Source organism: Mus caroli, unplaced genomic scaffold (genome assembly GCF_978045245.1).
Source record: "Mus caroli unplaced genomic scaffold, Mus_caroli_1 scaffold_1, whole genome shotgun sequence".
NCBI classification, from domain to species: domain Eukaryota; kingdom Metazoa; phylum Chordata; class Mammalia; order Rodentia; family Muridae; genus Mus; species Mus caroli.
The window spans coordinates 84309365-84332631 of NW_028227256.1; the positions used below are offsets into that span (position 1 = coordinate 84309365).

A 23267-nucleotide genomic window follows, 5' to 3' on the forward strand; every position below is an offset into this window, starting at 1 on the left:
TTTCTCCTTGACCTTTTTCTTTATATAACACCCTAATGCTGCTGAGCTTAATCAGGCCTGTCAGTCGAACATCCCCCTTCCTGATGATGGTGAAGAGCGAAAGGATAAGCCATCTATTTCCAGAACCTAAAGAGGTTTAGGATTAAGAAAAAAAAAAACAAAACCAAGAAACAAAAGCTTTCAATTAGCTATTCCTCTCTTTGCACCTTGCCCAGGCCAGCTGGATGGCTCCTGCATCTTTGGGACCCTCTGAGAAGATTGGAGCTCCCAGCTAATGCTAGAACTGCTGAAGTGGGCAATCTGCCATCTCACTAATCCAATCAGCTCCCTGCTCCTCAAATCTGATTTGGTTTTTAGACACTGAGACCTCAGAGCTGGGCACAGATCCCTACAAATTCCCCCCCGGGACAGCCAGGGGCCTCACCCTTGCCCTGTGGGGTTATCTGATAGGATTGCACCAGGTCCCTCAGAGCGTGGGCTGGCTGCTCACTGTCGGAAAGCACAGGTACCCTCTCCTGACTTCTCCGGCCAGCTCAGCTGGTTGGTGACAAATTACAAGGTAAGTGAGCAGCAAACCCAGGCATTCTCAGAAACCAGGGTGGACATGGGATGGGAGTCTGGGGGTGGGACAACAAGGACAGACATGTGCTTCTGCATGCTTGCTGGGGTTTGCTACCTCTGACTGCCACAGGTTTTGCTTGGAAAGGAAACTTGGAGGGCATTTAGTCCCAAACCGTGAGATGGCTTTGCCTATCTGCCAGACTGAGGAGAGGAAACAGATATGCTGAGTGGAAAGAAAGGCCTGCCTGGTGGAACTAGGGCTCTCATGTGCCCCTGACAGCTGCTTTTGGGGAGCAGTCATATGGCATATTTCAGGGATATTTTCTGTGTGCTTACCATAAGCCACAGAAAAGCCAGGTGTGGTGGTACACAAATGTGATCCCAGCACTAGGCAGGAGGATTGCCAGTTTGAGGCCAACCTGGGCTACATAATGAGACAGGAGGAGGAAGAGGAGGGGAGGAGGAAGAGGAGAAAGAAGAGGGAAGAAAAAAATCTAGTTATGATAGAATTGTTTGATTTTGTTTGAGACAGAGTCTTACTGAATAACCCTGGCTGCCCTGGAACTCACTTTGTAGTCCAGGCTGGCCTCAAACTTTCTGCAATCCTAACTCTGCCCCTGGCACGACAGAATTTTAGATATAGCCTTACAAGTACATGACACCAACATTTAATCAAAAAAGACAAAACATCATTAGAATCTACCTGGTGAAGTTTACTGAAATGCCTGAAGCTTACCAAGAAAGACAAAACATACCAAAATATACAATGGTCCAGGCATGGTGATACACACCTTTGATCCCAGCACTTGGGAGGTGGACTTAGGTAGACCTCTATGAGTTTGAGGCTAGTCTGGTCTACACAGTGAGTTTCAAGCCAGCCATTTGAGACCCCATTTGGGTGGAGGGGGGAACTGGGACTGGAGAAATGTCTCAGCAGTTATAAGTGCTTGCTGTTCTCCCAAAAGACACGAGTTCGGTTCCCAGCACCCAGGTCAGGTTATAACTCCAGCTTCAAGAGATCCAACACCCTCTTCTGGCCTCTGCAGGCATCTGTACATATGTGGCACACACACACACATAAAAAAAAAACCTAAGTATTTTTTAGCTGCACACTACAGTAAAGTACAACTGATCGGCGCTGGTTTGATCAAGGATGGATACTGGAGCATGTGGGAGGAAATGTCCAAAGGAGGAAGTCACAGGAGTGGGCTTTGTGTCCAGAGCATGCGTAACTCTATGTGTGGGACCATTGTACTTTCATAGCCTTCCAACCTCTGACGTACATCCCAAGGGACAGACAACATGGCAGCCTGCGGGAAAACCAATAAATCCCACGTCATCTTCAAGAAGGTCTCTCGGGACAAGTCGGTAAGTGGCACAGAAGAGAGGCTTCTTAGAAATTATTGTAAGATTAGTAGGAAGCAGACATTTGTTGCATATAACCTGATCAACATCCATCTACCATGAAGCCTAGGGAAGGCTGGTGTCCATGGGATGCACAGTCGGCTCGAGAGAACCAAGGAACAACAGTGGATCCTGCAGCCCACCATCTCAGTCCCATTGTCCCATCCCAACTTCATTATTCTTCCTTACTAAGTTGTGGGAATACAGCACTGGCCACACTAGCCTGCATAACTAGCACACTAAGGCTGGTGTATCTGTGCTATATCTAGCCAGGATACCTAATGGACGGTGATGGTGCAGATCTGCCTCGTTCTTCAGGTTTTTCACATGTGCCCTCCTCTGCCCACTCCTCTATCAGCTGGAAATGTCGTCATTTCCATCAAGCCTTTGGATGCTTTGAGGTTATAGCTTCGGGTCCCTACATCTTCCCATTCTCCAGCTCTTCCTCCCACTGTGTCTGTCCAGCCCTTCTCTCCTCTTCCTACTTTGTGCTGACTTCTCTGATCCCCTACCATTCTCCCCTCCATCCCTCTGATCCTCCACCCCACCCCTTACCCTCTAATACCTAACAGGCATCCATTATCTATGGCAGGCCCCTTGAAATGCACCTGGTCTTTAAACAGACATAAAGTGAAACAAGAAATGTATTTCCTTCTTTCCTCCCTCCTTGCCTCCTTTTCTTCTCCTATGGTACTGGGAAATTAAACTTAGGGCCTCAAATATGATACACGCATACACATATACACACACATATATAAAAAATGTGTGTATGTATATGTGTGTGTGTGTGTGTGTGTACAGGTATACATGTGTATGTAAACATATACCCATCTCTAATTTTACTTCTTTTTTTTTTTTAAGATTTATTTATTGATTATATGTAAGTACACTGTAGCTGTCTTCAGACACTCCAGAAGAGGGTGTCAGATCTCGTTACAGATGGTTGTGAGCCACCATGTGGTTGCTGGGATTTGAACTCCAGACCTTCGGAAGAGCAGTCTGGTGCTCTTACCCACTGAGCCATCTCACCAGCCCTCTAATTTTACTTCTATTTTGAGTCAGAATCTCATGAAGTTTCCCAGGCTGGCCTTGAACTTGGACTCCTCCAGCCTTAGCCTCCTGAGAAACTCGGCCCTACTTAGTTTTTTCCCCCCCTGGTGCAAGGGTCTGAGTGGAGGAGAATCCATCAATTCATGTTTTGTATACTGGAAGTTTCCAATGGCAACCCTTGTGTGGCCTAGTCATAGGTGCCTGGCCTCTGCAACTGTTTCTCTGCGGTTCTCTTTTCTGTGAGATCCTCAGGCTGGTAGTGAGCAACCCAGCTCATTTCGGTTTGTGGTTTGAGGATAATGGGGCCTGGTAACAGGAACATGAGGCAGTGATCTTTAGGCAGGAAGCAGTCAAGGTGAGTGCCCCTTATGGTCTCTTAAATGTCAGGAGACCTTACCTGGGAGCTCTCCAGGAGACTTTCCTCTTATCTTCACTGGTTGAGTCTGAATTACCTAACTACACTATGCCGATCACAAGCCAAAGGAATTAGATGCTCAAAACTGGATCAGACCAATCAAGAAACATTCCTTGAGCTGGAAGTGGCAGCACAGACCTCTGATTCCAATACTCATGAGGATCCTAAGTTCAAGGCTAGCCAGAGCTACACAGAAAGCACTTGTCAAAGGAAGTCAAGTGGCTGGCTGGCCTGCTAGAGGGATGGCTCACTAGTTAAAGAACACCTGCTGCTTCTTCAGACGTCCTGGGTTCAATTCCCAGCACCTACATGGTAACTCATAACCATTCATAACTCCAGTTCCAGGGCATCAGATGCCTTCTTCTGACTTCTGCAGGCACCAGGAACATACATAATGCATACATGTAGGCAAAAGACTTATACACATCTAAGTAAAATGAATACTTACTTAAAGACTTGTTAAAGTAAAAGACAGATGGGAGGCAGGGAAGAGAAGAGTGAAAAAGGAATCACCCATTAGAGCTGGCCTCCTCTTAGCATGGGATCTCATGATTGATGCTGGATCTTGTGCATGATTGGCTATTTTATCCAAGAAGGTGTGCTTAGCTATGCGTGAGTTGCCAGAAGTCTATCCTTCGGTTTCACAAGGCCACCCTTTTCTACCTGATCCTGCCCCTCCCACACCTTTCCAAGGTGATAGGAGGGTAGTCTTGCTCCCAGTTGAATTCAGAGTTCCTTGCTCCTGGTTAAAGCTCATGATGTACCACCCCTGGGGAACTTCGTCCCATCCAGTCTGAACTGGATCTGCAGCCTTTCCCTCTCTATCAGAGTGTGAGAACAAACAGGCCTTAGCCAGGCTTGACAGCACACACCTTTAATCCCTGTATTCAGGAGGCAGAGGCAAGTGAATCCCTCTGAGTTCCAGGACAGCCAGGGATACATAATTAGACCCGTCCCTGTTTTAAGCACTTACCTCAAACCAAGGTAGCAACCTGGAGAGGTTTCATCTCCATTGACCAACAGTGCAGGGGAGGCCTCCACAGCCCTGGAAGCCAGGAAAGTGCAATATGTACCAGGACGGGGAGAGGGGCAGACCCTGAGTGTTCCTGTGGCACCAGGTTTGAAGACAGCTCAGGCTACACAGTGTGTTCCAGAGCTTGTGCTATAGAGTGAGAGACTCTTATCTCAAAATAACACAGGGACAGACAGAGCATGCTGGGATGCAGGGGACCCAGAGTGCCAAAATGTTCTCTTAAAGCATGAAGAGGGCTTCCTCAGCTAGAGGTGTCACTGCAGAGCCTTCCTTGCCATAGGCACCAGGAACAGAGAGGTTTCTGCTATGATAGTGCTATGGCAGAGCTGGCACGGCCTTGGGCCAAGGTGAGGACAGAGGGGCTGGAGCCCAGAGGTAAGGATAGGTTCTATTGGCCACCTTCAAGAAACGGGATGTTATTCCATAGGAGGGAGGGAAGAGTCACATCTATGAATTGGGAGGTAGCCACGTTAGGGTTCCTGCAGGAACGGAGATAGGTAAATCTGAGGAGAGTTTATATCCCTGGGTTAAGACTCACGCTCAGTCACCACTCAGAAACCTTAGTCCCATTCAGTCTGGCTGGATTGGGTCTGTAGCACCAGGTACAGGTGCTTTCCTGGGCTGGAGGGATGGGGGATCCAGCAGATATCAGAACTCAGAAGCTAACAGGACCTCCTCCCAGGAACATGCTTAGAAGGATGTGCCAGCCCCAGGCCAGGCCGGCAAGCAGGGGACAAACAGCAGCTCCCCCTCTTCTCTCCTGCTGATTTTGGGTCCATCCTGCAGAGATGGACCCAAAAGCAGAGGCCCGGGGAGTTCACCAGACAAGTCGGCTAGGTTAGCCTCAGGTGAGAGCCCTGACCTAGAGGGTGAGGCTTGGCGCCTGCTGCAGTGCCCTTTTCAGTAATGGGTCCCAGCATCCCTTTCCCATGCCCATCTCCCACAGCTCCCACACTCCCCAGGCTGCTGAAGCCTGAAGAAATGCTCTGCACAGATTTGCAAGGTTTCGAACGGGTTCCTCTCTGTCAGCAGGGAGGTAGAGTCATAGGCTGGATACCACCTCATGCAATAAATACCACCTCCAACATCAGGCATGCAAATGGACCCACCTGGGGAGAAGGGATTCACTGTGGAAGACTGAGTATAAGATGAGATTTAATGTCAAGAATCACTTAGATTGTTTGGTGAAATTAAAAAAAAAAAAAAAAAAAAACTATACTTGAGAGGCCTAGAGCAGCAGAGAGCTAGCCAGCATGCATGGTTTTGCTCATTGGCAACCTTGGCAAACACAGACTGAATCCTTCTGTGTACCAAGGGCTGTAGTAAATACTGAGATGGCTGGAAGGTATATAGAACACTCAAGGTGAATGTCTCTCCTCCTGTGGGTTGTGACCCTCTTGAGGTGGAAGGACCCTTTCTCAGGGGTCACTTAAGACCATCAGACAGGGCTGGTGAGATGGCTCAGTGGGTAAGAGCACCCGACTGCTCTTCCAAAGGTCTGGAGTTCAAATCCCAGCAACCACATGGTGGCTCACAACCATCCGTAACGAGATCTGACTCCCTTTTCTGGAGTGTCTGAAGACAACTACAGTGTACTTACATATAATAAATAAATAAACCTTTAAAAAAAAAAGACCATCAGACAACACGGATATTTACCCTGATTCATAACCATCTCAAAATTACAGTTACAAAGTAGCAACAAAAATGAGTTTGTGGTTGGGAGGGAGGGTCCCCATGACATGAGGAACTGTATTAAAGGGGTGCAGCACTGGGAAGGTGGAGAGACCTCAAGGCATTTGCAGGCCTCTGGTAACATAATGAGCAGGAGGGCAGCCCACCATCCCCTCTCTCCTACCAAATAGCTGAGGAGACTAGCTGCTGAGAACATGGGTGGCATCCCTACCAACTCGCACCACACCCTTCTTCCTCAGTGTGTGGTTTCCGGTTTACTTGAGCGGGGCTCGCCTGATCACTTCTCTGGATCTCCTACTCCTTTGTCTAGGCCAGAAAGACTCTGGACACAGAGACAAGACCTTTTAGCGCATAACTAGAAACAGAAGGGCTGACTGTGTCTGTGGGCACGACCTTCCGCTAACCTATGGGTTAGCCTATCAGATTTACTTAGTTGCTTAACAGACCTGGGCTTGAGTTGAGGAGGAGAGAACGGAGTGGGAAGGTTTCCCACCATCCATATGGAGGGAAAGAATTCCTTGGAGCTCACGTAGGGATGGAAGACAGGACACTGTACTTGAAATGAACCATCTTCACCCCCTGCAGGGAGAGAAGGACACCCACAGAGCATCTGTGGAGCCCAGCGACCCCTCTTCTGAAGACTAATGGAAAGGTTTGAGGCTCCAGGGTAGAGTGCTTGCCTTGCATGCATGAGGCTCTGAGTTCGATTCCCAGCACTGGATGTGAGGAAGAGAGACCTACTACTGAGAAGATGTTAGGGTTGTTGGCCTCTGAGTGAATGCCTTTGTTCTTTCCTGCAGGTGACCATCTACCTGGGAAAGAGAGACTATGTAGACCACGTCAGCCAAGTAGAGCCTGTAGGTAAGTTGAGTTTGGAGGAAAATTTAAGGTTGGTTTTCCTCTCAGTCATCAGACTGCTAGTTTTTCATCAAAAAAAAAAAAAATGCCAGTAGGGGATGGTGATCCACGCCTTTAATCCCAGCACTCAGGAGGCAGTGTCAGATGGGTCTCTATGAATTTGAAGCCAGCCTAGTCAACATAGTGAGTTTCTGGACAGTCAGGGCTACATAGAGAGAATGTGTCTCAAAATAAACGAACAAACAAAAAAGATGGAGACGGTTCAGAGGTTAAGAATACTGGCTACTCTTACAGAGGACCTGAGTTCAATTCCCAGCACCCACACAGCAGCTCACAACCATCTATTAGTTCATCTCCAGGATATTTGATGCCCCCTTCTGGTTGCTATGTGCAGTACATCTGGGTGGTATATATACATAGATGCAGGCAAGCACCCCTATACATCAAATAAAACAAATCTTTTTAAAAAAAAATTAATCTCAGTCAGTTGGTAGCACACACCTTTAGTCCCAGCACTTGGGAGGCAGAGGCAAGCAGATCTCTTGAGTTTGAGGCCAGCCTGGTCTACAGAGTGAGTTCCAGGACAGCCAGGGCTACACAGAAAAACCTTGTCTCAAAACAAACAACAAACAAATAAACAAACTCTCAATAATAATCTAATCAAATAAATACAAATTAAAATATCAGTGAGTGGCCACTGTTGGTTAGAAACAATTTATGTCTACATTTATTTATTTATTTGCTTGGGGTCAGAGGAGAATTTTATGGAGTCAGTTCTCTCACACCTTTGTGTGGCCCCAGGGATTGAACTCAGGTTGCCAGGATTGTGCAGCAAGCATCTTTACCCACTAAGCCATCTTTCTGGCCTCTCAAAAAAAAAAAAAATTAAAAGGCTGGTTTGTAGCTCATCACCACTTGCCTTCATGGCCCCAGGCTCAATCTTCAGGACTAAGAGAAACAAAAGGAAACAATTCATCTCTCTGCTTCCTGACTGTGCATGCAATATGGCCAGCTGCTTCAAACTCCTGTTTCCACATTACCCCATCAGTATAGACGTACTCTCAAACAGTATGTGCCACCAGGTAAGCAGGTGGTGACATCAGCCACTTCTCATATCTCCAGAACTACCCAGACTCTTGGAAACACCAGGAATCCAATTATATGTAGAAAAAGAAACTGTTACTACGTGTTTTTCTCCACATCAAATAAATATGTTTCAAATTTTCCAATGCAAAAGAAGGTTAAGAGAATCGGCTGTGGCAATGCCAGAGATGCTGATGATGCTGAGGCGCTGGCCCCATGGACCACTGGGGGAAGCACACAGTGCTACAGCCCCCCGGGAAAGCAGCTCAGCGGTTTCTTTAAGAACTAAACATAGCCTTTCCATATGAGCCAATAATAGCACCCTGAGTATTTACTGAAATACTGGTGAAAACTGCATACAGAGGCCTTTTTTGGATGTGGTTGTTCACTGCAGCCCCAAACTGAAAAGACGAAAGTCTCTCTTCGGTAGACGAGGAACGTTAAACAAACCGTGGCACATCCATACCGTGGACTACTATTCAATCATAGAAAAGAACAAGCAGCCAGTTTTGGAGCATGCCTGTGATCCCAGCACTTGGGAGGCTGAGGCAGGAGGATTGAGAGTCTAAAGGTGGCCTGAGCTGTATAGGAACAGACCCTTGGGGGGAGAGAGAGAGGAAGACAGACAGACAGACAGAGAGAAAGACAGACAGACGGGGGGGGGGGGGGGAGAGAGAGAAGTAAAAAGTCTTAGCTATTGATACTGCAACCTGCTGGGTAAAAAGAGCAATCTCAAGGGGGCGCAGACTTCTTAATTCCACTTACATAACATTCTCAAGATGACAAAAGTCTACAGTGCTTCCCAGGGGCTGAGGATGGCAGGAGCAGAGATGGGTGGTGCCATACAGCCCAAAGGAGACCTTTACGATGCCAGAACGATGCTACGATTGGATGGTGGAGCTCACACAGATCTCCACCTATGATAAAACAACACAGCCGTGCACACCCGTTTTGTACTTACCCTGACCTCGTCTAAGCATGAGAGGCAACCGGATGCAGGGTGCCAGAGCCCTCTGCACCAGCTCTGCAGCTTTCTCTGGCTTGCTAAGCATCTCACTGGCAACCATTTGAAAAATGTATGGGGGGGGGTGCGCTCGAGATTGGGAGTTTTAAACACTGAGGATAAAACTGTCCCTCAGTGAGTAAGGATGCTTGCTGCCAAGACTTACAATCAGAGTTTGATCCCCAGAACCACATTTTAAAAATGACTATTCTTAGTATTTTATTTTATGTGTAAGCATGTAGGCCTGAGTGCGTGTGTATGCATACTATGCATGTAGGAGCCATCAGAGGTCAGAAGAGCTGTTGGATCCCCTGAAACTGGAGCCTCAGACAGATGTGTGTTGCCACCTGGGTGCTGGGACTGCAAACCCAGGTCCCGTGCAAGAGCAGCTAGTTCTGTTAACTGCCGAGCCATCTCTCCAACTTCTAAAACAAATATTTTTTTCTTAAAAAACATAAGAAGCAAGCTGGATGGTGAATCAGGCCTGGAGGCAGGAGGATTACTTGTTTATGATTATCCTAAGCTACATAGCAAGCCCAAGGCTAGACTGGGCTATGTGATATCCTGTCTCAGCCTCCCACCTCCAAACTGAAAACAGACGATGCTAGAAGTCCTAACGTCAGGTGCCTTGTTTTCCTAATCTCACTCTCCTGGTCTTCTCTTCTTTGTTTTAGATGGTGTTGTGTTGGTGGACCCTGAGCTTGTGAAGGGGAAGAAGGGTGAGCTAAGCCCCTTGCCCATCCTCCTGGCGTAGAAGGTTATTTGTGGGTAGGAGGAAACCATGCTTGTTGAGAGGCAAGGGAATAAATCCCAGGGTTTATTTTTGTGCTTCCTTGCAAAGTTCTGTGCCACAGTATCACAGTGCCCTTGAGATCTCTGGCAGTTGTGTGCGGCGAGCCATTTGTTTCTAATGACAGTTGCAAAAACTGAATTAGAACAGATTTGAGCTTCGCTTATGATGATGTCGCTGACTCAGTTCCATTCTAAATATGCCTTTGGAGTGGTTGCTCCTGGCAACCGCAAGGCATTGTTCTAAACTTTGGATGTACCCGCTGGAATATGTCAGGTGTGGGCTGGTAACAGGGTCTGGGTGAGAGGGGAACAAGACAGGAAAGACAGAAAATTGTTCTCTTCTGTTTTCCCACCTTCCTGGGGGCTCTCCAGCTCTCTGGCTTGAACTCAACCAATCCAGGCTTTTACCACACCCAGGGATTCAGCTATCAGGGAAAACCACAGCTTAGTGGGTGCAGGCAGAAATCCAGGCCCTACATGGCTGCCTCTCTCAAGTCTTCACCTGTAAGGAAGGGTGTAAGAGTGTCGAGTGGTTCTGAGGTCCTGGGGCAGCTGGCCTCAGAACTGACACAGAAGGATGCTCAGTCGAAGGGGAGCAACTTGAGGTACCACTTTCAACAAGCCTTATTATGACGAAGGACTGTGCATTTCCTGTCTTCAAAGAAACTTGAAGTGAACTTTCCCACACTGGGCGCCGGTTCCCTTTAATCAGACAGAATTTTGGGAAGTTGGGATGCAGAAGCTGCTTAGTATACCTCTGAGCAGTGCACAAAGACTGCATAAACGAAACTTCTCATGTTTGATTCCGTCTCCCTGCCTGGCCCAGGCCTTTGGCTGTTCCCGCAGCCTCCATGTGGCTCAGGCACATGTCTGGTTTGCTTGCAGCACTGTTAGTCTCTCCAGGCATCCTGCCCTCCTTAACCCAAGCCAGCAAGTTAGCACCGCCTCAGACATCTGGATCGTTGAGCTGGTGGACCAGGAGGAGGGAGGGGGAGGAGACAGTAAGGCCAGGTGGACTGTGCATGTCTGTCCACACATTTTTCAATTTATTACATATTTATTCATGGAGTGCTTATGTATGTCCATGTGTCTCTGCGTATGTACATATGCATGTGGGCGGTATACAAGTACTAAGGTTCACGTGTGGAGGGGAGGGCAACTTGTGGGGAGTTGGTTCCCTCCTGCTACCGTGTGGATCCTGGAAATTGAATTTTCGTCGTTAGGCTTGGAAGCAGACGCCTTTACTCAATTAACCATCCTGCCAGCCCTGTCCATAGATTTCTACCATCCTAGCAAAATAATATGGTTGCCAAGGAGATGGCTCCCGATCTGTGAGAGTTCTGTTTTGGGATAATGAACTCTAACCCTAGGAACATGCTGGTCCTCCCAAAATATGCCCACCAGCTGCATAGTATTACTCTCCCCCCTCCCTCTCCCCTCCCCCGCCACCCCACCATTTCTTCCGGGCAGCAGAGACTGGCACCCTGGGGCAGACAGCATGGTGAGGTCACTCTGTTGCTAGCTCCGTCCAGTGGAAGTGGCTGAGGTAGATGGGCCTGTGCAGTGGACCAAGACTAACCTGTCGCCTCTCCTTCCCCAGTGTATGTCACCCTGACCTGCGCCTTCCGCTATGGCCAGGAGGACATTGATGTGATGGGCCTGACCTTCCGCAGGGACCTGTATTTTTCTCGGGTCCAGGTATTCCCTCCTGTCGGGGCCATGAGTGTTCTCACCCAACTCCAAGAGAGCCTGCTCAAGAAACTGGGAGACAACACGTACCCCTTTCTGCTCACGGTGAGCTTTCCTTACCCTGCCTGCTCCCCTGGCTTGCCTCCTTTATCCATGGTACCTTATGATAGGAACAGGGCAAAGAGGAAGGGGCAGAGGCCCACATCTGTTGGCCTGTAAATTGCACCCTTGAAAGAAATTCTAGATTGCATGGTCTGTGATTGTCTGTTTTTAAGTCTTTGGAAATAGCCTCCCTGCCTCAGAAGGCACCATTTCAACCTGCCCTTTGAATATTTTTCTTCATCTGGCCACCTAATTAGATGAGTATGTTCTGTCTTCTCTCATTCACTATAAAAAGAAACTGGTAGATGTGACCCTCAGCTGGCCTCATGGAGCTATACTCAAGCAAGAGTCTGCTATGGGACAGGAGGTTTTGGTAGATTGAGTGCCATCTTTTACCTCTTGGCCCCTACCCCTGCTCCCCTACATGGTCCTGGGCATTGAATCAGGGCTTTACTCTGTCTGCTCACTTCTCCCAAGGCCCATGTCACCCAGTGAAACCCTCTGTGGCCCTTGCTGTTTGCAATCCTATCTTATTGACACATGCTCTTCCAAAGTGATGTGGTTCAGCCTTTAAAAAAAAAATCAAGAAGTAGGTAGGTGGTGGTGGCACATGCCTTTAATCTCAGCACTCAGAAAGCAGGGGTAGAGATCTCTCTGAGTTCGAGACCAGCCTAGTCTAGAGTGAGTTCCAGGACAGTCAGGACTACACAGAGAGAAACTGTTTTGATAAAGCAAACAAAAAGTCAAGAAACACTGTCTAAGTCAAAACATGGATAAACCCCCAAAACATGATGCTATGTGAAACAAGACAGACACAAAAGGAAAAACAGCATCTTACAGTCCCACTTCCAGGAAGCAATGGGTGGAGCCCTATTCATTTAGACAGAAAGGAGACCAAGTCTACTGGCCGGCTGGGAGGAGGACAGGGAATTCAGGTTCCAGGGATAGAGTTTCTCTTTGGAATGATGGGAAGGTCCTGGAGACAAAGTCTCGTGACTGTCCTGGGCCAGTATGGACAGATTTACTCCCAAGGAAGCATACATTAAAATGAGCTAAAATGGTAAAATTGTATGGTATCCTATTATTATCACAAATGTTATATAAAATTTCTCTTTAAAAAATTATTTTGTCAGGTACGGTCATGCATGCCTTTAATCTAAGCACCTGGGAGCTAGAGACAGGTATATCTCTGAGGTCAAGGCCACTTAGAGTGCAGATCTTGATCTAGAATAGCCAGGACTGTACAGAGATACCCTGTCTCAAAAACAAAACAAAACAAAACGAAACAATATATAAGGAGGTGTGCACATCTGTGCTGAGAACCTGAAGTGGTAACATTTCTTTGCAATGCATGTCAAAAACCTTTAGAGGCCAGGAATGTTGGTACATGGCTTTAATTCCAGCATTCAGAAGGCAGAAGCAGGATGATCTCTGTGAGTTCAAGGCTAACCTGGTCTACATAGTGAGTTCCAGGGCTACACTGAGAAACCCTATCTCAACCCTGGTCCCAAAATTACAAAAAAAAAAACAACAAAAAAAAAACAAAAAAAATTGTTGCAAATGGAATTTTTTTTCCTGGCTATCCTGAAGCTTGCTGTGTAGACCAGACTAGCTTCAAACTCAGATACTCATGCCTCTGCCCCTTAGAGCCATGGGCCAACATGCCTGGCTAGAAATGGGGTCCTTAAATGCTGGAGGTATAGCATGGTGCTGGAGCATTTGTGTAGCATGCTCAAATTTGGTCCCCTGCACAGAAAGATTTTTTTTTTTAAAGCAACAGCAGAGAGCTGGAGAAATGGCTCAGAGGTTCGCTGCTAGCTGCCCTTACAGAGAACTAAGATTCAGTTTTCAGTATCTGAATGGCAGGCAGCTTACACCAATCTGCAACTCCAGTTTCAGAGGGTCCATCACTCTCTTTGGACCTCCATGAATACCAGGCACACATGCAGTGTACATGTACATGCAGGCAAAACAAGTCAATACATCTTTGTAAAATGCAATGTTTTCAGTCATGAACCTCAACTATATATCTGCAGAGGCAGGAGAATTGAAAGTTCAAGGCTAGCATAAACTAAGCAGAGAAAGACCCTGTTTCCACCCCCCCACCCCAAACACACACACACACACACACACACACACACACACACACACACAAATTTGATTTTGACCTGGTAGTTCGCATAGCATTAATTGGCTAAAACTGGACTAAAGGGTTTGAAGATGTATATTTTCTGTTGCATTATTTATAATGGAAAAACAATTAGATACCATGTAGATGTCCAACAAGGGGGAATGGCTGCACAAAGTGCACTGTAGAAGCTCTAAGCACCGTAGAGAGAAACTGTAGTGCATTGTGTGTAAAAATGGTCAGAGGGATGTCTGAATAGGATAAGGGCTAGTGAGGTGAGTGAATCAAATAATCAGACACCTTTGGTCCCAGTGAACACACCCAGGCCCGGGTGATGAACACATGCCCTGGGTACACCCTCGTTTGTGTGTCTCTGGATATGCTGGAGGTTTTTGGAAATAAATCAGCATTGAGCTGGGTATCAGGAGAGTGGGAGAATTCTGTGGGTTTTGTGTCATCTTGTATGATGGTTTTGTACTACACATAGAATAACTCCTCTGAATGAAATGATTGTATGTTTGTCCTTCCAGTTTCCTGACTACCTACCCTGTTCAGTGATGTTGCAGCCAGCTCCACAGGATGTAGGCAAGGTAAGTTAAAGAAGAAATGCCACAGGTTACCCTCCCTCAATAGGCTTTTGATTGTTTTGAGGCGGGCTCTTGTAAGACTGAAACTGACCTTGCCTACACCTCCCAAGTGCTGGGATGACAGTCATGAGCCATGCCAAGCTTTCAATAGCCTTTTAAAGTAGCTTTTTATCACTGAAAATTTCAAATATGGTCAAAGGGCCCAGCATAAAGACTCTCCAACCATGAACATCCCTGTGAACAAGAGATGGAACCCCCTGGCTCTCACATGTTAACAGAAAGCCACAGGCAACAACAAGAACACAGAACTGTAGGACATATTAGATATGGTCACAGACACTGTGAAAAAGCCTCAGGCTTGTGTAAGGGAGGGACAATCGATGGCATTTAAAGTCAGAGTCCTTATTCTAAGAAAAGGGGAAAGCCAGACTCTCCAGGGAGAGAGGCCTTGGTACTTGCAGAGGAGGGAACATGCATAAGCTGTAGCCAGCTCTTGACAACTTGGGTTTGAGTGACATGGGAGCCAGTGGAGGGATTGAAGAGCGGGCTCTGATTCAGGGTTACAGAGGATTAGTAATGGATCTGAAGTCGCTTAAACATGTGCTGTGAAGGGGAAGGGAGGGGAAAGAGGGTGTGATCAAGATGGACCAGGGACTCTAGGCACAGAGGAGAAGGAAATAGGTGCTAGCTTGCCTGAGCCCCAAGATTGACTGTGACGGCGGGTCTGTGAGTATGGAGGACAGTGGGCAGTGACTGATGATGGAGAGTGGAAGAACAGTGCTCATCAGTGCGGTAACATCACCCACTGGTAGTTCATAGAACAGAAATGGCATTTAAAAAACTGGGATGGCATGGGAGGGCATAGAAGAGAATTGAACTAAATGGAACAGGACCATGCATCCTGAAAACCATACATTGCATACCAACCACACATCACAAAGGTCAAACAGTGTCACGAGAGGGGTTTACACACACGTGTCTGATTTCTATAAACATGCCACACTACAAATATTACTTCTAAACATTTGAATGCCATGGTCCAGGGAAGCTGAGGACAGCTGAGATCAGGGAAAATGAGGGTCACTTGAGATAAGGGGACCAGGAACTAAGAAAATACAACTGAGCCTTGTCAGTCCATCATTGCTCTTTCAAGGACACCTTGAATCCTGGTTCCTAGATGACCTTTCTGGAGTTTTACAGCCCTGTGCAGTCTAGAGCCCCTCTTATTCCTTCTGTTCTTAGAGGGGAGAGGGTATTAAGTTGGTAGGAGAGTTCCTGGGCTGGGACCTTCCAGTATCCTAGATTGGGGACTTGGTTACAATTGGAGGCTTGAGGAACACATAGGATATTATTAGATAACATACATATATACATATAAATATATAATATATACATATAACATATGAATATAATACATGTCATTTTATGTATCACAAGTTACATGTTACAATCTTCTACAATATTATGTAGTTTATTTGATGTTATTATATTAATAAAATGACATATATACTAATATACTTCACTATATAATGATTACATAGTAAAATATCTTATTATATAACATATAGGTTAACAGAATATAATATAAAGGCAGAAAATTTAAATTATTACGTAACTATTCAGTTTTACACAGCTGTAAAGACAGTGAATGCTTCAACCTAGGGGAACCCCAGAGCCCAGGGAGGCCTATGGAAGTGTGTGGCTTGTTCAGAGACCAGCACAGGATGGGGCAGCTAGGTGGGATGGGTGGGTGACATAGCAGGCTGCCTGCAGGCATTTTATTTACATTGTACCTGTTTGTCTACAACCTGAGAGATGCTGTGTTCTAGTCTCAGAACCGTGTCCCAATGTCACCGTTGACATGTGGCATTGGGACACAAGAGAGACATCCTTGTTATGCCTTCTTTCAGGGCAGAGACCAGGCTGTGATGGGCCTACACAGGGAGCTAAGGGCTGGAGGTCACAGACAGATGCACTTACTCCATCCATGCAGACTTAAAAGTCCTTTTTCATTTTGAAAACGAGCTCATCTTACTGTTTCGCCCCATTGAGAAAGAAAAATTCAAACCATTCATTGTGAGCCACTGCTATTTGGCCAGGGTTGGCTTTGGAGGAGCCACCAAGGTCTGAGTGTTTGCAACCATACAGGACATCCGTGGATATGGCTCCCAATGCCATGAACACTTGTTTCCTTAGTGCTGTGTGCAGCATTAAGTCAGAAGGTTGTGCAGGGTCAGGTTGTACATTTGTGAACAAAGTAGAGGGAGGCATGGATCTTCCAGGACTCGAGAGACACATCTCAGGAGGCAGGCAGGCGGTCCTTCTGTGGTGGTGCTTCATCCCTGTGCTTACTCCTTGTGCTGGCTGATTTATGTCAACTTGACAGGGGCAAGAATCATCTGAGAGGAGGGAGCCTCAATTAAGAAAATGCCTCCTTAAGATCAGGATGCAGACAAGCCTGCAGAACTTTTATTTTCTTCTGTGTTTTGTTTTGTTTTTCAAATCAGGGTTTCTCTGCATAGCCCTGGTTGTCCTGGAACTTACTCTGTAGACCAGGCTGGCCTCCAACTCAGAAATCCACCTGCCTCTGCCTCTGTCTCCTGAGTGCTGAATTAAAGGCATGCGCCTCCACTGCTGGGCTATTTTCTTTATGTATGTGAGTACACTGTAGCTGTCTTCAGACACACCAGAAGAGGGTATCAGATCCCATTACAGATGCTTGTGAGCCACCATGTGGTTGCTGGGATTTGAACTCAGAACCTCTGGAAGAGCAGTCAGTGCTCTTAACCTCTGAGCCATCTCTCCAGCCCTTATTTTTTTAACTAGTGACTGATGGAGGAAGATTCAGCCCATTGTGGGTGGTACCATCCTTGGGTTAGTGGTCCTAGGTTCTATAAGAAAGCAGGCTGAGGGCTGGCCTATCTACCTATAGGCGTGACCTGTGTTCTGTTAGGGAGGTGCTGATCACTGCCCTATCTGTTCTCTTGTCTCCAATAGAGCTGTGGGGTTGACTTTGAGGTTAAAGCATTTGCCACAGACATCACAGATCCTGAAGAGGACAAGATCCCCAAGAAGTAAGAGGACTCTCGAGGGATTTGGGGAGGATCGGGTGGTGTAGAGGTGGGGATAAGAAATGCTCCCATTTTATCCTGGTGTGACAGACTCTTCGAGTTGGTTCCTGGTGGCTGGTGTCATGGAATCTCTCAGATCAGGGCAGATAAGGCCTGAACTATCTGCCATGGGGGTGGAGGTGGGGGGCAATGACTACTGATATGGGGTAGAGAACATAAAAGGAAATGACAGTGGACTTAGCAACCTCAGGGACCCACAGGCCCCCAAGCCTTCAAGGTCCTTTCATTTTCTTCCTATTTATTTATTTTCTTTCTTAGTTTTTATTTTATTTTATTTTATTTTATTTTATTTTATTTTATTTTATTTTATTTTATTCTGTCGAGTTTATTTCCAAACAGTCTCTCTCTGTAGTCAAGACTGCCCTAGAACTCATGAGTGCTCCTTCTGCCTCGGCTTCCCAAGCACTGGAATGTCAGGTATAAGATACCATGTCTCTTTTTTTTTTTTTTTTGGTTTTTCGAGACAGGGTTTCTCTGTGTAGCCCTGGCTGTCCTGGCACTCACTTTGTAGACCAGGCTGGCCTCGAACTCAGAATTGGGGGCCGGGTGTGGTGGCGCACGCCTTTAATCCCAGCACTCGGGAGGCAGAGGCAGGCGGATTTCTGAGTTCGAGGCCAGCCTGGTCTACAAAGTGAGTGCCAGGACAGCCAGGGCTACACAGAGAAACCCTGTCTCGAAAAACCAAAAAAAAAAAAAAAAAAACGTTTTTGAACTTATGATAAGATGCATCACTATGAAGTCTGTGATTCTAATCACTTTGAAATATTTGACTCCACAACACTAAATATATTTACAATGTTTCACCATCACCAGAAGCTAACGCAAAGCTTTTGTGCCGTTCCAAACAGAATCTCTGTCACCAACAAGCATTCTTCCACCCACTGGGTGCTCATTTTAAAAAATTCTTTGAGCATTTCATACTTATATACCATTCAATGATATACACTCACTTCTCTTTCCTCCACTGGCTCCCCCATATCCTCCCAGCACCTCCCCCTCTTAGCTGTGCCTTCTTCTTATTTGGTAACTCACTGTCACTCCTAAGTCTCCACCCACCCCAACCCTTCCCGCATTCTCTCATGCTCAGCATCCATATCTCCCTGTGTTTATGCTCAGCATCCATACCTTCCTGTGTTCATGCTCAGCATCCATATCTCCCTGTGCTCATGCTCAGCATCCATATCTCCCTGTGCTCATGCTCAGCATCCATATCTCCCTGTGCTCATGCTCAGCATCCATATCTCCCTGTGCTCATGCTCAGCATCCATATCTCCCTGTGTTTATGCTCAGCATCCATATCTCCCTGTGTTTATGCTCAGCATCCATATCTCCCTGTGCTCATGCTCAGCATCCATATCTCCCTGTGCTCATGCTCAGCATCCATATCTCCCTCTGTTCATGCTCAGCATCCATATCTCCCTGTGCTCATGCTCAGCATTCATACCTTCCTGTGTTTATGCTCAGCATCCATATCTCCCTGTGCTCATGCTCAGCATCCATATCTCCCTGTGTTTATGCTCAGCATCCATATCTCCCTGTGCTCATGCTCAGCATCCATATCTCCCTGTGCTCATGCTCAGCATCCATATCTCCCTCTGTTCATGCTCAGCATCCATATCTCCCTGTGCTCATGCTCAGCATCCATATCTCCCTGTGTTTATGCTCAGCATCCATATCTCCCTGTGCTCATGCTCAGCATCCATATCTCCCTGTGCTCATGCTCAGCATCCATATCTCCCCATGCTGTGTGTTTTGTTGTGGATCTGAACCGTCACATGTCCCATGATCTGATACATGCCAGACGAGCACTCTGTTCCCAAGCTCTGTGCTTTCGATGCTTATGACAGTGACAGTGTGCTACAATTACATAGAGCTCTAAAGTCTGGTCACATAAGGCATCTGAAACCATGACACAGGCTCTCCTGCGAGGAGGCTAACCAGAGTCTGACAGGATGCAGGGGACCTTACCATCATTGCTGGCTCAGCATTCAAACCGCTGGAATCATAGAGACAAGGCGATTTGAAGCATTTGGGGTTGAGGGTGGGCACCAACCATGAGCCCTGGGCCTTTTCTCCTCAGGAGCTCTGTGCGGTTACTGATCCGGAAAGTGCAGCATGCCCCACCTGAGATGGGTCCCCAGCCCAGTGCTGAAGCCTCCTGGCAGTTCTTCATGTCTGACAAGCCCCTGAACCTCTCAGTCTCCCTCAGCAAAGAGGTAATCCTCATCCCCCTGAGGTTTAGACCACAGCCCCCTCACTCTGTAGATGCACACAAGTCACCTTGGGTCTGCTCTAGTGAAAGCATAGATGTTTGCAAATTACCAGCTTATTTCCACTAATTTGGAGCTAGTCACCATAAGCTACTGTGGCTTTACCATTGTACTTGTTGGCTCTCCCCATAATCTGGGGGCTGTAGAGATTGTAAGTATACAGCCCCTTCCAGCCTCCTTGGCTACTCCCAGACATTCAATTCTCTGAGGCAGCATTGCTCACTGTACTACTTTAAGTTGCTTACTTTCTTGGCAAATTCAGATTTCATAGAAAACTCATGGGTCAGCCATGTTAAGAGTGATGTCATCAGTGAGGAGAGTCATGGGAGTAGAAGGTGAAAACCAAGGCTCTCATGGTCCAAAGTCAATGATGGACAGGTTAGCCAGAGCCTCGGGTGCTGTGTACACATGTGTGGACATGGATGGCACAGGGTGCTGCTGGGTAAAGCTCTGCAGCCAGCAATCCTAGTGCCTTCGGTTCATTTCACACATCTCACCCCCCAAACAATGAAGTCAAGGCAGGAACTTCCAAGAAACCCCTGCCTAGGGAATGGTGCCACTCACCATGTGGTCTGGCTCTGACCACATCAATTAACGATCAGGACAACTCCCCACAGACTAACCTGAGGTAGATGATCTTTCTCAAGACTCTCTTCCCAAGTGATTCTCGGTTGTGTCAAGTGACAATTAAAGTTGACCATGACACCCCTCAACCTCCTCGGCATTCTTTCTGCAGATGAGGCTGAACAAGTTGATAGCCTTCTCTAAAGGAAATGTTGTTATCAGTTAAGATTTTCTAACACTGGGGTTTGTCAGCCTTATCTATTGGAACGGGACTAGGAAAATCTTGGTCTGGGGAGCCCTCAGCTCACAGATGCCCTCCGTTGCACTCCACTCTTCTCTTTGACTTCTCTCTCACTTTTCAGATATATTTCCATGGGGAGCCCATCCCCGTGACTGTGACTGTGACCAACAACACCGACAAGGTTGTGAAGAAGATTAAAGTATCAGGTGGGACTCTCATCTCTATACTGAGACTCGGGGCTTTCTAGAATTCCTCAGCCTCATGCTATTTCCTAAGACCCACTCTAGCCTGGTAAGGCTCCGCCCACCAGTGTCTTAGATCTGCCTGTTCCTGTTTTCATTGATAGCAGCAGTTTTTGTTTTTGCTTTTGTTTTTGAGACAGGGTTTCTCTAAGTAGTCCTAGCTGTCCTGAAATTCACTTAATAAACCAGGCTGGCCTCAAACTCGAAGATCTGCCTGTCCCTGTTTCCCCAAGTGCTCAGAGGTAAAGGCATGTGCCACCACCGCTTGGCTGATAGCAGGATCTTAAAAAGAGAAGGGTATTAGAAGTCACTACATTTACCTCAGTTGGTAAAGCATACGGAAGCTCTAGGTTCAGTCCCTGGCACCACAAAGCTTAAATGGTGCATGCATAGAGTGTCAGCACTAGGGAGGCAGAGACAGGAAGATCAAGGTTGTCCTTGGCTATATGTCCATGTTGAGGCCAGCCTGGGCAGTGGGAGACCCTACCTCAAAACAACCAGTCATGCATTCACCACCATTGCCTTTGTGTTGGAAGTTTGTCTCTAGCAGATGGCCTTCCCGTCTTCTCATGATCATGCCTTTCCAGAGACACCCCTCCGAGCCAGGTCTCTCTTGGGGAGTCCAGGGAGACGCTTCCCCCTTTTGTTTTTGTTTGCTTGTTTAATTATTTAATGCGTGTGGGTGTTTACCTGTGTGTATGGCTGTTTACCATATATATGCAGTACCCGTAGAGGCCAGAAGAGGGCATCAGATTCCCTGGAACTGAAGTCACAGGCGGTTGTTAGCTGCCCCTGTGGCTTTGGGGATTTAAACCTTAACCGCGAACCATTCTGCAGCCCCGCTTTCCTTTTTTGGAATTTGATAGCTTTTGTTGACCACTACAGCAAGGCACTGGATTTGAAAATACTGGGCTTAATCTGTTATGTCACCCTTGAATCCCAAGTTGGCTCATTGTCCACCTTCTCAGACCTATGGACTAAGTACAGGTCCCCCAGCAGTGCTTTCCTGAGTAGTGATGTGTGATGTCTTCCCTTGAATGAGCATCTAACAAAGGTCAGCTCTGTTGTATGCTGCAGTGGAGCCCCCTCACTGATCTATATATTTCCTTAGCCCATTGTAGCACACACCTGTGGTCCATGCAGTCAGGCCACAGGAGGGCTGTCAGCTTGAGGCCAGTCTGGGTAACATACCTAGCTTTTCTCTCAAGACCTTAAAAGTGTAGAACAAACCCAAAAAAGTGTAGGTCCTCTGTGGGCAAAACGAACGAAGAAACAAAAAGCAAAATGGATTGATCTGGGTGAGCAAATTCAGATTTCAACTTTCAGCTAAAACACTTGCTGGCCAAGCTGAGGTAGGTAGATTTACAACATCAGAGTAAGTAGCCATACCAGGTCACCCTGGACAACGGATATGGGAATTTCAGTGTTATGTTAGTCATTGTGACTGGACTGAGCAAGCAAAAGGCTCAGGAGTTCAAGGTCAGCCACAGCAACATGCAGAGGGCAGACTAGACTATGTGAAATCCCAGTTTTGAAGAAGCTAGAGATGTTGCTCAGTTTGTAGCTTGCTTGCTGGGCATATGCCAGGTCTTGGGTTCAGTCTTCAGTGTATACATATGCGCGTACACGAGTGTGCACATATGTACAAAATAGGGTTTACCCCATGCCAACCAGATGGTTGTATAGCCCAGTTATCTGCTATCGTTTGAATGTGCTCACTGTACGTTCAAGGGTTTGAAATTTGAGCTCCACATTCACATGTTAATGACATTTGCAGGTAAAACTCTGGGAAGTAGCTAAGGTCAGATGGGGCTCTGAGGAAGGGCCTATAATGACACTATAATGACATGAAGTAAAGAGACTTAAATTAGCCATTAAATGTCTCTGCCATTTGAGGTCCTTGGCTATTACGAGCCAACAGGAAGGCCCTTATCAGAGGCCAGCACCACTTGGGAGTTCCAGCTTCCAGAACCAGGGGCTAATTAAACCGCTGTGTATTATTCAGCTATAGCAGTGTCAGACATACGTTCCACTTCCCCTGCACGTCCACTGAAGATGAAAGTCAGGAATTGTGTGTGTGCGCGTATATTAGAGAATCAATGTTTTTTTTTTCCTTTTTGCGATTATGAATATTAATCCAGCCTTGTTTTATGTTGGTTTAGTTTTCTATGGTTATTCAGCATATTGTAGACGGTGCCAATGGCTTCCTTGATTGGTGTAGTAGAGTCTATCTGCCCCTTCAGGCTGCTATAGCAGAAACACCATACACTAGGTGGCTCACACACACTGAGATGTGGGCCTCAAACGTGCGCTCCTCCTACTGCTGCCTCCCTAGTAGTGAGTTGCAGATGTGTGCCGCTATAGCCAGCTGACAGCACACAGGAACGTTCAGGATTGGGGCATTGGCAGATTCATCTGA

The 23267-nt window shown here is 46.9% G+C and overlaps 1 protein-coding gene across 3 annotated transcripts in view; it reads left to right on the forward strand.

Annotated features, from left to right (window-relative positions):
• Positions 1–1858: 1858 nt before the first annotated feature.
• Sag (S-antigen visual arrestin) overlaps positions 1859–23267 on the forward strand; it is a 39193-nt gene continuing 17784 nt past the window's right edge. For 2 of the 3 annotated variants that reach the window (XM_021160398.2, XM_085842911.1), the window contains exons 1-8: positions 1859–1929; positions 6959–7019; positions 9777–9821; positions 11495–11688; positions 14344–14403; positions 17398–17474; positions 19612–19747; positions 20728–20812. In XM_021160398.2, the coding sequence (XP_021016057.1) occupies positions 1864–1929; positions 6959–7019; positions 9777–9821; positions 11495–11688; positions 14344–14403; positions 17398–17474; positions 19612–19747; positions 20728–20812 (724 nt within the window). In that variant the 5' untranslated portion in view covers positions 1859–1863. Of the gene's footprint in view, positions 1930–6958; positions 7020–9776; positions 9822–10120; positions 10169–11494; positions 11689–14343; positions 14404–17397; positions 17475–19611; positions 19748–20727; positions 20813–23267 lie in introns of those variants that run through there. The other variant, XM_085842866.1, reaches the window with a different exon arrangement.